Below are 14,308 nucleotides of genomic sequence, written 5' to 3'. Positions count from 1 at the left end.
GTAAAACCAAACCACATGAACGTTATTTTCATGAAGTCTCTCGCTCCCACAGTCATCAGTTTCAAAAATAACCCATAATCCTTGAGGTTTCATCTCTAACTGACCATAAGGCATGTCCGACGGGCAGCAGCCGCAGCCTCTCCCCTCCCCTCCCTTCCCCCTCCCGGCATTCGAACGACTCTAACCCCCCCCCCCCCTGCTCCTTCCGCAGTGACGGTTACGTGGGTCAAATATGCACGCTGAGCCTACGTCCTGAACCGAGCGTCACCTCCTGTAACGGCGTCTGCAACTCGAGGATCCTGTGCATCGAGCCGGTGCCGGCGGCCTCTTCAGAGGAGAGGTGAGAGAGAGAGAGAGAGAGAGAGAGAGAGAGAGAGAGAGGGGGGGAAGAGAATAGATAGAGAGGAGAGGAGAAATGGTGAAAGGAGACAGAGAGAGAGGAAGATAAGAGGACAGAGAAGGGAGAGGAAGACAGATAAAAAAGAGGGAGATAGATATAGGGGTTGAGGGGGAGGGAGAGATGGCTCGAGCCGACGATGCGGCGACTCAAAGCCGACGAGGCGGCCTGACAGACACGGCTTAAGCCGCTCCCAGCTAATCACTCACCCACGTGGCATAAAACATGGTCTAAGTCAGTGGATGATGTTTAAGGGTATGTGCGAATTAGTGCACATAAATTCAGCCATTGCGGATGCGGGGATGAAGGAATGGAGACATGCTATTTAGTGTCGTCTCGGCTTGTGCCACGCGGTACGGGTAATTCACCTGTTTAATCTAACGTTTTCGTTAAAGTGATGGTGCGAATCCGATTAACTCGTAGTCAGTCTGTCGACTGATCCGTGTGTGGAGTTTGTTTGATGGACGTTATCTGCGTGTCAGCTCGTGTAACGTGTGTTTGTGTGCGTGTGTTCTCAGCACTGCCAGCTCGTGGAGACCGGAACAAAGACGAGGCCCGAGACAACACCGGCCCAGTGGCGCCGACAGGTGGGTGATGTTGGACTCTGGTCCACTGACTGCTGACTCACACCTCCTCGTCACTTGACTCCTGAGCCTGTTATCCAGCTCCAAGCATTTTATTTGACTGACCTGGTCATTGCGGATTTTGGTCTGGCCCAAAAATTGCAGCGGCTGGATGTTGAATCTGGATAAGAATCTCGCCGGAGGATATTCGTTCATGCATGGCTTTCCTCTTTGCCGTGGTCCTTTCCTCTTATTGGTTTTCCTGGCCACCAACCATTAGCTAGGAAAACACTTCTTTGCCATTATGACTTTACTATAGGCTTACTTGTAAATTAATTTAAAAACTGTCATCTGCAGCGCTTAATGATAGCCGTGGTCCATTTACTCCAATTCATTAAACATTGAGACCCACAGCGTATCCAGCCATATCGAAACGGTACTGAGTGCTCCCTATTCATCGACACCCCGTCTTATTCACGGTGACCACACCATCAGCCAATGGGGTGCACGGTCACGGACCCTACCCCCCCCCCCCGCCCTCCCCGATCAATGGGTGATTGCTGCTGACGTGGGCCGCCTACCCCTCCCTGGTCCCCCACTCCGTCTCCGGACCCCATCATATGAGGTACTGCTCGCAAATCGGCCTAATTTATCCGCGAATCGCTTCCGATAAATATGCAATCCGTGCTCGTCGTCTGATGCTACGATGATGTTTGTTGGTAGGGTCACGATCCGATGGCTAATTTACCCGTCATCGATCGTGGCTGCCTGCGCGCAGAGTGCACGCACTCACACGCTCGCAGCCCTTGCATACATATTACATAACTTCGGGCTGGAGTATGGCACGCACGGAAAAGTATGGTCATCGGTCATTGGCTGTGGCTAGAGGCACGCTTATGAGTATGGCGCACGAATACATAAACAGATTGACTCGGAAGTGCGCATTTGACTGTTTACTTTAGTTAAAACACTGAAATTATTTTCAAGAGCGCAAATTTTGCTATTTTTCGCGTAGCCAGCAGGTAACGCGAAGTGGTATTGTGTTATCCGAATGAATGATTTTCTTGATGGCACAAGGCTGATCCCCTGCTTGCCGTAGGCAATGCAATCTCAAAGGGACCAGGTGATGCAAATTCACATCATTCCAGTCCCGTCTATTAGTAGTTGCGTGGTACAGGCACGACAATAACAACGGCCATGCATACTAAAGAAGTCCTGGCCTACACACACGGCACGCATTATCCATTGCCGGGTTGTTTTGCTCATTGAGGAAGGTAAAAAGTTATTGTCGCGATGCTGATTATACAAAATATTTTGATGTGGTCGTATTGTTTAGAATAGCTGTCTGAGTGCACCACACTAAGCTGTGGGAAAGTAGCCAAACGAGGATGTTTTGTTCAGAGATCTAAGGGCATTGGAAAGGCAGAGGCTCCAAAGTAAAACGGAACCTACTTCTTAGCGACCAATTGATTCTCCATTGATATTCTCTATCTAGAAAGGAACCGATTGCTTCATTGCGATGTGATAAAGAGAAAGGGAGAAAAGAGGCGGGAGAGACGGAGAGACAGAGGGAGAGAGAAAGAGAGAGAGAGAGAGGGAGAGAGAGAGAGAGAGAGAGAGAGAGAGAGAGAGAGAGAGAGAGAGAAGAGAGAGCAGAAGAGAGATAAAAGACATTAGGTACCATATTAGCATACTTTTGGTGCATTAAAAATACGAGTAGGTACATACAATGGTGAACTTTATTGCCTTACAACAATGAGTGAAATGAAATGTCTTTATTAGTCTAATGGTACCTACCTAGTATTGCTTCCTTCAATAGCGAAGTGCAGTTGCTAGTGCCTTTAGCATGGAGTAAATTTCTGTATCCACCCCTTTAATTTCCTAGAACCATTTTTGTCGAATGATTACCTAAGCACTTTCAAACTTGCAGACTTCCTTTCTGGTTAACTTGATCAGTGGACAACTGAAGTATTTGTGAACAAGCGTCATTCAAACGTTACACCCGTGGTGGCCTGCAATTATACCGGACATTTGACGTCGTGCTTTTGTTCGCGGCAGTTCCTCCGACTCTGAGTTGTCTGTGGACGAGTCCACCTGCAGCCGCCGGGGGGTGGTGGACGAGTCCACTATCAGTCCTCGAGGGACGGCCGACGAGGCGGCCAAACCCTCGCAGGCCACCATGTGGATCGGAACAGAGGACGGATGCATCTACGTTTACAACTGCAGCGACTACGTACGCGTCAAAAAGACCACCGTCAAGACGCAGCTGGGTGCGGCCGTGACCTCGCTGGCCTACCTGGACGACCGTGTGTTCGTCGGTTTGGGCAGCGGGGCCGTCTCCACGTTCGCGCGCACGGAAGGTATGTAGATCGATGTGCACCGCTCGGGACCCGGCGGTACCCCCGCCACCTGCTGTGAAGGCGGGCTGATTGATTGGGTCATGCAACGGCCGGTGCCGGGGCCGGGGCCGGGGCCGGGGCCGGGGCCGGTGAGCCGACAACTGAGCGTCGGGCACGCGCTGATGATGTGATCGGGGGGTCCCACCACTGCGCTGCTGGATTCTTCGTGAAAGAACGGTCCATTGCAGTATCTGTTGGCATCGTAAACAGAAAAGTTGCTACATCGGTGGTATGAGCATCTTGATTTATTATTAAATTTTCTTATTCAAACAATGCTTTGTCATTGAGCGAGCTTTACCAATAATGTGAGGTAGTTATTAATTTATTAGAAATATGCGATGTTTTATCGCATTGCATTGTTTTCAGGTGGATGTTGGAATCTCCAAAATCCTCAAGTGATGAAGATTTCATCAAATCCAATAAACAAGCTAGCCAAAGTTCACGGAAAACTGTGGGTCTGCACGAACAATGTGGTCAAGGTTCTGGACCCAGCAACTGATACCGTGCTGGTAAGTATTCAGTGAACTTAAGTCTGAAGACATGAGAATGGGATGCGAAAGAGGTGACACTCAACAGCAACATAGGTACTATAATTATATTTTGCTTTAATCTTCTACTTCCGTCTAATGACCTCAGCTGCCTTGGCTTGGCATTTACCTATCATCCGTCCCTAGACTCAACCGCGCCTTTGACCTCAGCTATCCTCTGATGACCTTTGTACTCTCTGCTGACCCTTCCCTGACCCTCCACTGACCCTCCCCTGACCTCTGCAGCAGTCGGTACCGGTCAGCGGTCTCTCTGGTGACCTCCTGTTCCCGTGCTGACCTCCCCCCTGACCCCCGCAGCAGTCGGTGGCGGTCAGCGGTATCTCTGCTGACCTCCTGTTCCCGTGCTGACCCCCCCCCCCCCATTCCTGACCCCCGCAGCAGTCGGTGGCGGTCAGCGGCCGCCGACACACGGCCGTCCAGGCGCTGGTCTGCTGCGACCTGGGCGTGTGGATGAGTTTCCACCACACGGCCACCATCCGGCTCTTCAACGCGTCCACATTCCAGCGGATCTGCGAGGTGGACGTCACCTCGGCCGTCACGCGCATGCTCTCCGGTCAGTGGCAGCTAGAGCGGTGTGAAGTCTGCGCGGCCGCGCACAGCGCGACATGTGTCATCTCGATTATGCATATTGCAATAGCATATGCAGCGTATATGTAATATATTCATACAGCCTTATCTTCTGTAAGATTCTAGCTTTTGCTTTTATCGTAAAGAATATCGTGATAAGTGGAATGTATGTCGATTATGTATTCAATCTAGAGAAAGATGGAGATGGAGAAAAAATTCATTATTTCTTTTTACCGACTTTTTTACTGCATACGACTCTGAAACTCGAAGTCATAAACTAATAACAGTCAAGCGTCATCACTCCAGCTCAGCATTCCACCTGTTTCAGACAACACATTCAGGAGACAAACAATAAACACATCCAAATATTTCCGTCGTCATTCTCTCTGGCGGTGTCTTTTTGCCTTGACGGTCAACACAATCTGACAAATCGCTATGCGGTCCACGTGCAGCGCTTACGCAAAACACACTAGCATCACTCTGCGCGCATGAGTGTCAACCTAATCGAGCTCCCCCTGAGTGAACCACCGTGAACCATCCACTGACCGGTGATGTCTGCATTTTGTGCAGGCTGTGACAGCATCATTCGGCAGCACAAGACGGCGTGTCTTCGGGTGACATCTCTGATGGTCTGTAAGGAGCTGCTGTGGATCGGCAGCTCTGCTGGTGTGCTGCTGAACTTGCCGCTGCCGCCACTGGCCAGCACCGCCTCCGGCAGCCTCACCAGCACGCTCAGCATCGCAGGTGCGCTGTCGGGCGGTACTTACTACTTACCTACCGACTGGGTGGGAGGGAGGCTGCAATTTTGTGGCACAGCGATTTGTGATGTGCGTGTGTGGGGGGGGGGGATATTTGGGCGTGTATTCTCGTTTCAATCCCTGTGCCATACTTTTCTCGTAAGATTCAAAATACAGAGATGAAAATATTATGTCACATGCGGACAAAACAGAAAGCATACTGAAGTTAAATATCGAGAAACCGGTTTCCTTCTTAGATAAATGAATTTTTAAAGTAGGACGTGACATGTGTAGCACAGATATATGTAGTTACAAGTCTCATTTTCCCGTTACAGAGTAAATCCTTTCATGTGGGCCGAGAAAGTAAAGCAATTTCAAGGCCAATCCCGCCGTTTGTGACGATTTTTCCGAACGTTTATATCCAATGAAATGAAATGAAATCCATTTCAAATTCAACCCTTTGAAGAATGGTCATGTTGCTGTATGAAGCACAAAGCGTCCCGTCGTTACATGCATAATACATATTCTTAAAATAACCAAAGTATCGCCTCATGCATCTCTCCAGATAGGTACACACTTCGATTTTATGTCACCAATCGGTGTCGTTTGAAGCACTTCCGGAGGGTATGAAGTCGACTTGTTGATTATTCGTTTCATAGAACTCAATTACTATACGCTGCACTGCACGTCGCTATGTATAGCATAGACAAAGCATAACTTGTTTACTCTTTATATAGAAGCTGGAATAGATTGGATAAAATCGATTGGAATTTTATCGATTCTTATTATTTTTCGCAAGGATTCCGAGGGAACTCGAGGGTTTCATGTGCTCGTGCGTAAGAATAAGGACTTCCTTGTCTTCGATCCCCAGTGACTTTAATTATTTCGGGCAAGGTGAAATAACTGCAAGGAGCATGCACGTCTTGCTTCACATGGGAATTTATCATATCCAATGAAAGGCTGATTCAGGGGGGTGACACGGCTATTCGCGCAATGTATTCATTTATGGGCCGCGCGGGGCCTCGCGATGACGCGGCTGGAGGCAACTGCTCAGCGCTATAGGATACTTCTGGCGGGGCCGGGCGCTGAACGGTGTGCAATGAATGGGTTATGGTCGGGCAGACAGAGATGAGGCATTGAATTTGAATTGACATCAGCAATCGGGTGGGGAAGGAGAACGTTTCTAATCGAGCTTGGGATGGGGAAAGCCGAAAATATCACGATCGGCTCATAGCTCCGACAGGGCCGGGTGCTGTACCATGTGTAGTATATTTAGGCGGGCAGACAGAGATGAGTTATTGGATTTAAATTCACCTTACCATCGGTTTCTGGTGAGGTTTGAAGACGTCTTTAGTCAAGCTCGGAGCGGGGCAACGGCCACTGGCGGATCCAGGGAAAGGCATTTGGGGCAAATGTCTTCCCCAACAACCAGGGCAGCGCCCGAAATCGATTTTCGAGAATAAATGAAAACTTCACAACTTTTCTGAGGAAATGTTGGTTAATCACACCGCACAGCAGTGCGCAAGGAATCGAAATCCGAGTTTTTTAAATTAATTCCGAGAAACCTTTTTGGGGTAAGCCCCCGCAGTGTCCAATACCGCTTCCTGGATCCGCCAGTTGTGAATAAGTCACGGTCGATACCGAGCTTCGGCGGGACCAGGCGCTGTACACGTTGTTCTTTGAATGAAGAGGTGGACAGACACCTAGCCCCACATCCTACTGCTATGCCCGTGCTTCTGTGGGTGAAGCACTAAAGCATCACGGAATCCCAGAGGACCTGCGAGTCGACGAGGTGGCCGCTTTGGCCGCCGGGTACTGCAGCTCCCTGGAGTTGCCTGGGACCGATGGCAAAACAACAGCTCCGGCGGTGCCCCTATGGGCCGTAGTAATTAGTGAATTCCCGTAATGTAGAGATCATATCCTCAATGATCTCCATTTTCCATTACCATTTTATATTCCTAAACAATATGACAGACCAATTATGCTTGCCTACGTTCAGGCATTACCTCTGATGGTCATACGCCCAGTACAACATGTGTTGTCTGTCAAACAACAATCGACGACGGGATCCCTTATCATCTCTTAAGCCATCGATCGGTTGTCAATTCACCCACCCCGTTTCCCTAAAAATAGACGGTCAGATTCGGCCTGGGTCCTTACGACCCCTCTAGATTTGCCAGAGACGGGTTCGGGTCGCCGTTATTGCACCCGTCTTAGTGTCTTTAATACATAGACAGCTTCGACCACGGACGTCGGACGGGGTGATCGTTCTACGAATGTACGCACCATCCAGGCCTAGGATGCATCGAGGTTTAAAAGGATGCAGTCTGTAGATCAATCAACATAACAACGGTGGTATGCAACCACATTAAAATATCTCCCTGGCTCCCGCAACGTTCCAACGCCCCTCCGTTATGCATTCGCCCTGTGTGTCCGCCGAACCGGCTTGCCTCCAATGACGTCATCGGCCGGCCGGCGGCGTTCAAGGTCAAACGGCTGGTGTCCTTACCTGGAGTTCTATAGCCTTGGGCTGATTTAGCAGAATGTCCCTGAAGCTTAATAAAAATCCACAAAATCGTCTGTCCTGGTTTTTGTGCATCCCTTGAGCTAAGCTGCTTTTCTCCTATGAGTATTTTTACCATTAACCGGGATGCGCCAGTTCTAATCTGACCAGAATCACCTTACTAAAGTACTTAAACCACTTGTAATCCCAGACGGCACTGGCACCAGCTTAAGTACTCCGCCTTAAGCAGTGCCGACCTGTAATAATACCGGTCGGATGGCACATCTGTAGCCTACTAAATCACATTTGTTCTTGCGACATGTGCTGTGCTCTTGAGACAAACAACGCGTCAGGCTTGTTCGCTATCACGCGATACCAGTCCGGGTCAGGGGCGAGATTAGACCGAGCTGAGGTGGGGCAGTGGTCTGTGTTCCAGGGTAAGACTAGACCAGTAGTCTGGCGAGGGGAAGCGGCCTGGTCTTTGTGGTCGGGAGAACAATGGTCTTAAAAAAATGGTCTGGCAAAGGATGCTCTCTGTGGTTTCGGTGATTGACAGGGTCAAAATGAACAGACTCAATCGGAACATAAATTATTAGTACGCATTTAGTTCTTACCTATCATCGTTAATGCCCCAGCATAATTTGTGACTGATACCTACTTCTATTAGTTTACCTAACACAATGCATTGGCATTTAAGCTATCAAGTTAATTTGATAATCGTTGCTACCACCTCTGGCGATCATGTTATGATTAGGTACTCGGCTATTTATGTCATTTAGAATTAATCCCGCGATGTAAAACACGTTCAAGAAATGCTGTACACGAAGGAGCAAAATTTTGAGATGGGATGAGGCAGACATCGCACTGATTTTACTGGAACCCTAGACCAGCTTCTCAGAAAGCTGAATTTTTCCGTATTGGTGCTACTTGTGTGTCCGCACATGCTATGAAACAGAGAGAACGACTTCGTTTTCTGTATTTATTGCGATTACACTGAGCGAGCGCTTATCTGCCCGACCACAAGGCAGCTGGCTGTACGTACAGATGTCCGATATTGTGTGTGTTTTGCCGCGTACACGGCGGCTCTAGATGTTCACATTTCGATAACAGCGCGTCTAGAAGAGGAGCGGGTTGCGGGGCTTGTCATAGTTGTATCCACTGCAGGACTCCTTCACGATCTTGGTTTTGTAGACGCTGCTGATCTGGTCCTTGATCACCGTGGAGACCCGGTTGATGGTGTTGACTTTGGTGACGTTCTTGACGATGGTGCTCGTGGCGCCCGGCACCAGCTTGGTGTTGATCACTGTCTTGACCACGGTGCGGAGGACGGTTTTGCCGGGACCAGGCTGCACCGAGGTAACAACGGCCGTCTTGAGCACGGTCTCAGTCACCGGCAGCTGCACCACAGAGGTCAGGTAGCTGGTGACGGGCACTACCTTCCGCTCAATCTTCGTAGAGGGCACCACCACCTCGCTGGTGATGAAGGCGGGTACAACTTTCGTGATGTAGTTGACCTTGACCTCGGTAACCACCTGGGGCACCAGCTCTGTCTTGATCACCGGCCGGATGACGGTCGATACCTGGGTGCGGTCCACGTACACAGTACGCGCCGGCTGCTGCACGGAACTAATCACCGTCTTTGTCTCCGTCTTCACGACGGTCCGCTGGATGGTCTTAGCTGGCAGCGTCTCAGTGACGTACACGATGTCGGTGAGGTACTTGACCGTGGTACGGATGTTATCGGGCAGCTGTTGACGCGCCGTGCTCGTCTCAGTGCTGATCTGCGGCACACGGACCGTGCTCTGCTGGATCAGTGTGGAGCTAACCAGCTTGACGTCAATCTTCGGAACCGTGCGAACCACGTCCTGTGTGGAGGTCACGTAGACGGTCTTGACGACGGGCACGTACTTGACGATTGTGGTCCGGATGACCTGGTCCGGTCCCGGCACGGTGATGGTCTTGAGCTGGGTGCGCTCAAAGGTGGATCGGACCACCTTGATCTGTGTGACGGGAACGATCTGGGTGTTGATCACTTGGCGGCTGATGAGGCTGGGCACCACCGTAGTACTGGTGAAGTACTTGGTCTCGGGAACCACCACCTGGCGCGAGCTCTCCACTACCTTGTTGACAGGCACTGAGACGATCTTGGTCTTGTAGACGTCCTGCACGGGCAGACAGGTGGAGGAGCCGCGCGGGTAGGTGGGCTCCGGGTCCGGCGGCAGGTACGAGTCAGCCAACTGCGGCGCCGCAGACGCCGCCGCCACCAGGCATGCCAGAGCGAAGAAGGTCCGCATTCTGAAATTAACAGGACACCATTAGTCAACAAACAAGGCCATATACCCATGCGTTGTTCTGGCAAAAGAGTCGATGATATCAAGAAATGCAAGACGGAAACAAAGCGAGGTGCACAACAAATGCATGCTAATGCAAACTTACCTGAAGATGCGGTGATTTTCAACTGGGGCATGTATTTTTATTTATAAGGAAAAACGCCGTGATGTGGTGTCAATTTATTTATTATTTCAGTTACAAACGTGTGATGTGCCAGCTGTCATGTGGTCGGGGCAGGCACACCCTCAGTGTAATCGCAATTGGTACATCAGTACTATCCCAGCTGATCGTAGGATGAACTCTGGTCTCCATGGAGCTTCTTAGAAGTTGAATGGATTCTTGGGGGCGTCATAGTGGTATCCATCGTCGCACTTCTCGGTTTTGACCACCTCCTTTGTGACGATTCTCGGCCTGATGACTGTCGTCCTGACGATGTTGGTAAGGACGCTGCTGATGGTGCGTAGGTCGGTGATGACGCGGTCCTGGCCGCGCACGGTGGCCACCTGCAGATCAGTGCGGATGACGCTGCGAACCACGTCCGGTCCGGGCACCGTCCGCAGCACGGTGGAGGTCGAGGTCAGCACCAGCGGCACAGTGGTGTAGCTCTTCACGGTTTTCGTCAGCAGCACGGGTACCTGTTCGGTTCTGACGATGGTACGCACCTGCACTCGGCTCACCGTCTTCGTCTCCGTCACCGTCCGGAGCACCTGCTTGTTCTGCGGGACGATCTGGGTGCTAATCTGGGGCACCCGCTTCACGCTGGTCTGCTCGACGATCTCCGTGCGCACTATGTTGTTGACCTTGTTGATGACCGGTCCAGGAATCTGACGCACCACCACAGAGGTAACGTAGGCGATCTCGTTCTTGATGCTAGTCCGCGCCGGCGGCTGGTAGGGCTGAACGCTGGTGATCCGCCTCTTCTCGGTCTTGGTGACCACCACGTTGCGGCCTGGCACCTGCACGACCTTGGTGACGTAGACCACCTGGGGCACGCGCTCCGTGATGGTCTTCGTGATGCGCTGCACCACAGTCGAGTACCGCACCTGCGGTGTGGTGACCGTTACGGTGCGCTGGACAACGCGCTGCTCTGTCTTGTAGCTGATCTGCTCCTTCGACTGGGTCACGGGCAGAACGCTGGTCCGGCCCGGGCCTTTCACGGTAATTGTGGAGACGCGGTTGACGATGCTGGACTCAATCTGTGTGCGCACCACCGGCGACTTGACCTGCTGTATGCTGGTGACCAGAATGGTGGAGGGTACCACCTTGGTGACGACCGCCGTCTTCTGGATCACCTGCGGCACCGTCACCAGCACCGTCTTGACCACGGTGTTGACGATGCGCTGCGTCTCCGTCTTGTAGAATGTCTTGGGCTGCTCGCAGCGCACCACGTTGGGGGTGGGGTTGTCCGGGCCGCCGGGCGGCAGGTAGCCGTCGGCCAGGGTCAGCGCGCTGGAGAATCCAGAGCCCTGACCGGCCGCCTGGGCCACCAGCAAGGAGGAAACCAGAATCCGCCACATTCTGCAACAGAGAGCAGGTACATGGGGATCAGTGATTGGACCTTATGTGGCTCTGAGCGGAACTTCAGCTGAGCAAGGTGTCGGCAGTGGGCAATAAAGTCCAATCACTTATCCTCGGCATGTACCTCTCTCTATGGCAGTTGTGAGCGGAGTGGCTATACTGAGATTGGATGGACTTTACTGCCCACTCTGGCCGGGCCACCAGGACGGGTCGCGGGGCGGGCCTCGTGCACCGTTTCCGAGGTCTGATTTCCAGCAGCCACCCATCAGCAGGTGACCCAGAGTAACTTCCTTCCGCCAGTACGAAGATAGTGGGAACTGGTGATTTCCTGAACGCTTTCGTCCAGCTGCTCTGCAGCTTGCTGGCTCCAACAAAAAAAAAATCATGAAAGTAGCGCGGTTGCTCTGTATGAAAATTGGGGTGGGAAGCTCTTGCATTGTCATTGATTAATTCAAACCTGAATCTGCATTTATTTTAACAAAATGTTTTGCTTTTGTTCAGCGAAACTCGAAGCAGGCAAAGTCTTGCGATTTATTGCAACAACGTCGCCAGTACATTGACTTCATGCTTGATAATAAGTGTTTCACTGAAGGCACTCATGTGCTAATAAAAAAAAATATGACGAGGTTATATTCGTGCATTATAAAGCTTTTCGGAGTTGATATCGTAAAATGCTTTTAACTATTGACTTCATAGTCTACTCTGACCCAGACTTTCAATTACATTAGTTCATTAGTTTTTCAAGTCTTCATGAAATATGATTTTTTCCAAGCGATGTTTTACTACGGTAATTCAAATTTTTTAGACGTTCACCGTTTTAGGTGAACGTCCGAGTGTAACGAATATTTTTCTTTCCAGTTTATTCTTCTTTGGACTCATGGAGTCTCGATTAATAAGGCAAAATTGTTAAATTAATTCAATTTTCAACCAAATCACTCGTGCACTGCACCATGAGGCGGACGTTCGCTCGTCGCCTCAGATGATCTCGTTCAGGCTGAGTTCTCCCCATTTTGTTCACCGCCACCGCCCAGCGCCTCTCGGCGGCCACTCACCTAGAGGATTTCAGGTGCCACCACAGAGCGGATGGCAGACAGCAGAATGTGCCCATCTCGGCGGCGGATGACGGTTTTATACCCCGCTCCGGTGACGTCACGTCCGAGAAAGAACCGCCGCTCAGAGCAGAGATACAGAGACCGGGTCAGACCGGACCGGCGCGTCGCCGCCGCTGCCACAGGGAAGATGATCTGGTGACCTTGTGACGCGTCGGAGAAAGTGGCCTATGGGGATTCTGCAGGAGCGCGCTGACCGCTGCACCGTTCAGCCAGAGCACGCTGTCACCTGGAGCTGTGATGTGACGCCCCCGCCCCCGTCAGACGTGTCAGATCGGCGCGAGATGTGATCCAAGGAGGTTAAACGGTGTCATGAGCCGTGACGCACTTGAAATTTTTATGGCCGTGATTCATGTATGAGTGATAGCTTGAGAAGGTGTCATTGGACTTCCGTACGTGTAGCTTGCAAGTGTTCTCTAGGGGTACCCGCATTTTCGAAATTTACCAAGGCTGACCCATTAAGAAATATAGGTATAATTATGTTTAAGACATTTTTAAGTAGCATTAAAGGGCGATATTATTAATTGAACTATATACAGGGAATGAAAAAATACCAATAAATCATCACATTTTTACAAGTCCCAACATCATACGACATTTTTTATATAAATTTTGTCCCAACCTATTGGTTGGAAGGATTCATAAGGAAAGAGCCACCGCTAAGCAGAGCTTGTTGCGTTGGCTCTGCCCTCTACCCTCTGATCGCGCAATTCCTGATCTATGGCAGATTTTGGAGTCCAAAGTTTAACGTACGCACATAGCCGCGCACGTCCTGTCCACTCACTGACTTCGCCTGGCTACGGCGTGCCACCAACCGCAACCATACCCGTCAGGAGACTCATTAGACATCGTTCCTAATCTCAAAATTTGGAGTGGTCGGATCTTGAACAGTTACACGATAGATGAAGTTTTAAAATTGTTTTCAGAGATACGTACGCCCTTTTGCGTATAGTCATATGTTTGTTTTATATCATGGTCCGAGTGTTGCAATAAGTCGCCTCATGCAAGTCCATGACACCACTGGACTCAGCCAAGTGTTTGGAATATAGATGCAATCACTAAATGATTGCTGGATCATATTCAAGAGAGAAAATAAGAAAGTTCGTTTTTCTAGCTGGGGCTGTCAAAAAATCACGGGCACCACGCTCTTTTTCATTGTGAAGCTCTAGCTCGATCAGGGGCCGATCGGCAGGGGTCCAATGGAACTCCCCCCCCTCCCCCCCCCCCCCCACCTTGTGCGCTAGCGGCTGGCAAAACACCGATAAGGGCGAGGGTTTACTTGTAAAACGTTGTTTGTCATGCATGCATGGGATTATTACGTAGAATGGTGTTAGTTAATTTGTTACCTACTAGGAATGTACAATACTTTGTATAATTTTTCCCCTTTTCTTCTGTTATGTAATGTATTTTTTCAACAAAAACTGCAGTATATGTTCTGCAAGGAAATTGAAAAAATGGACTACTAATGAAGAGCCGCTTTTATTGCTGAGAGATGGAAACGTGCTTGCTAATAAGGCTTATCACCGATTAAAAGTCAAGGTATTTGGTATAAGGGTTGAGATCAATGCAATTATACTGGTCATGATTGACCTACTCTTTTTAAATCTCAGTGAACAGAGTTAGGAACATTTAATTA

The 14,308-nt window shown here is 50.2% G+C and overlaps 2 protein-coding genes across 3 annotated transcripts in view; one reads left to right on the top strand and one right to left on the bottom strand.

Moving 5' to 3' along the window:
* LOC122365183 (rho guanine nucleotide exchange factor 17-like) overlaps window positions 1-14,308 on the top strand; it is a 34,425-nt gene that overhangs the window by 15,766 nt on the left and 4,351 nt on the right. The window contains exons 14-19 of the mRNA XM_043336175.1: window positions 212-340; window positions 916-984; window positions 3,019-3,320; window positions 3,726-3,868; window positions 4,286-4,460; window positions 5,045-5,218. Of these exons, the coding sequence (XP_043192110.1) occupies window positions 212-340; window positions 916-984; window positions 3,019-3,320; window positions 3,726-3,868; window positions 4,286-4,460; window positions 5,045-5,218 (992 nt within the window). The remainder of the gene's footprint in view (window positions 1-211; window positions 341-915; window positions 985-3,018; window positions 3,321-3,725; window positions 3,869-4,285; window positions 4,461-5,044; window positions 5,219-14,308) is intronic.
* Window positions 8,676-13,005, bottom strand: LOC122365184. 2 transcript variants are annotated; one of them, XM_043336177.1, is made up of 2 exons: window positions 12,616-12,775; window positions 8,676-10,009 (listed from the first exon to the last, which is right to left on the bottom strand). In XM_043336177.1, exons 1-2 carry the CDS (start codon window positions 12,669-12,671, stop codon window positions 8,830-8,832), a joined length of 1,236 nt encoding a protein of 411 aa, XP_043192112.1. In that variant the 5' UTR covers window positions 12,672-12,775; the 3' UTR covers window positions 8,676-8,829. The 2 variants fall into 2 exon arrangements, with proteins under 2 accessions (XP_043192112.1, XP_043192111.1); XM_043336176.1 differs by lacking the exon at window positions 8,676-10,009 and adding an exon at window positions 10,213-11,563 and having other exon boundaries at window positions 12,616-13,005.

The sequence above is a fragment of the Amphibalanus amphitrite genome, unplaced genomic scaffold, assembly GCF_019059575.1.
Source record: "Amphibalanus amphitrite isolate SeventyFive unplaced genomic scaffold, NRLGWU_Aamphi_draft 000720F_arrow, whole genome shotgun sequence".
In the NCBI taxonomy this organism is placed as follows: Eukaryota; Metazoa; Arthropoda; class Thecostraca; order Balanomorpha; family Balanidae; genus Amphibalanus; species Amphibalanus amphitrite.
The sequence above is the reverse complement of the archived record's forward strand: the minus strand, read 5'-3'. Positions and strand labels throughout refer to the sequence as shown.

Bases quoted from the DNA above. Each gene is read 5' to 3' on its own strand.
- LOC122365184 (XM_043336176.1), bottom strand. From the start codon at position 12,671: ATGGGCACATTCTGCTGTCTGCCATCCGCTCTGTGGTGGCACCTGAAA. The intron at 11,564-12,615 runs GTGAGTGGCCGC...TCTCTGTTGCAG, and splicing joins TGGCACCTGAAATCCTCTAG to AATGTGGCGGATTCTGGTTT.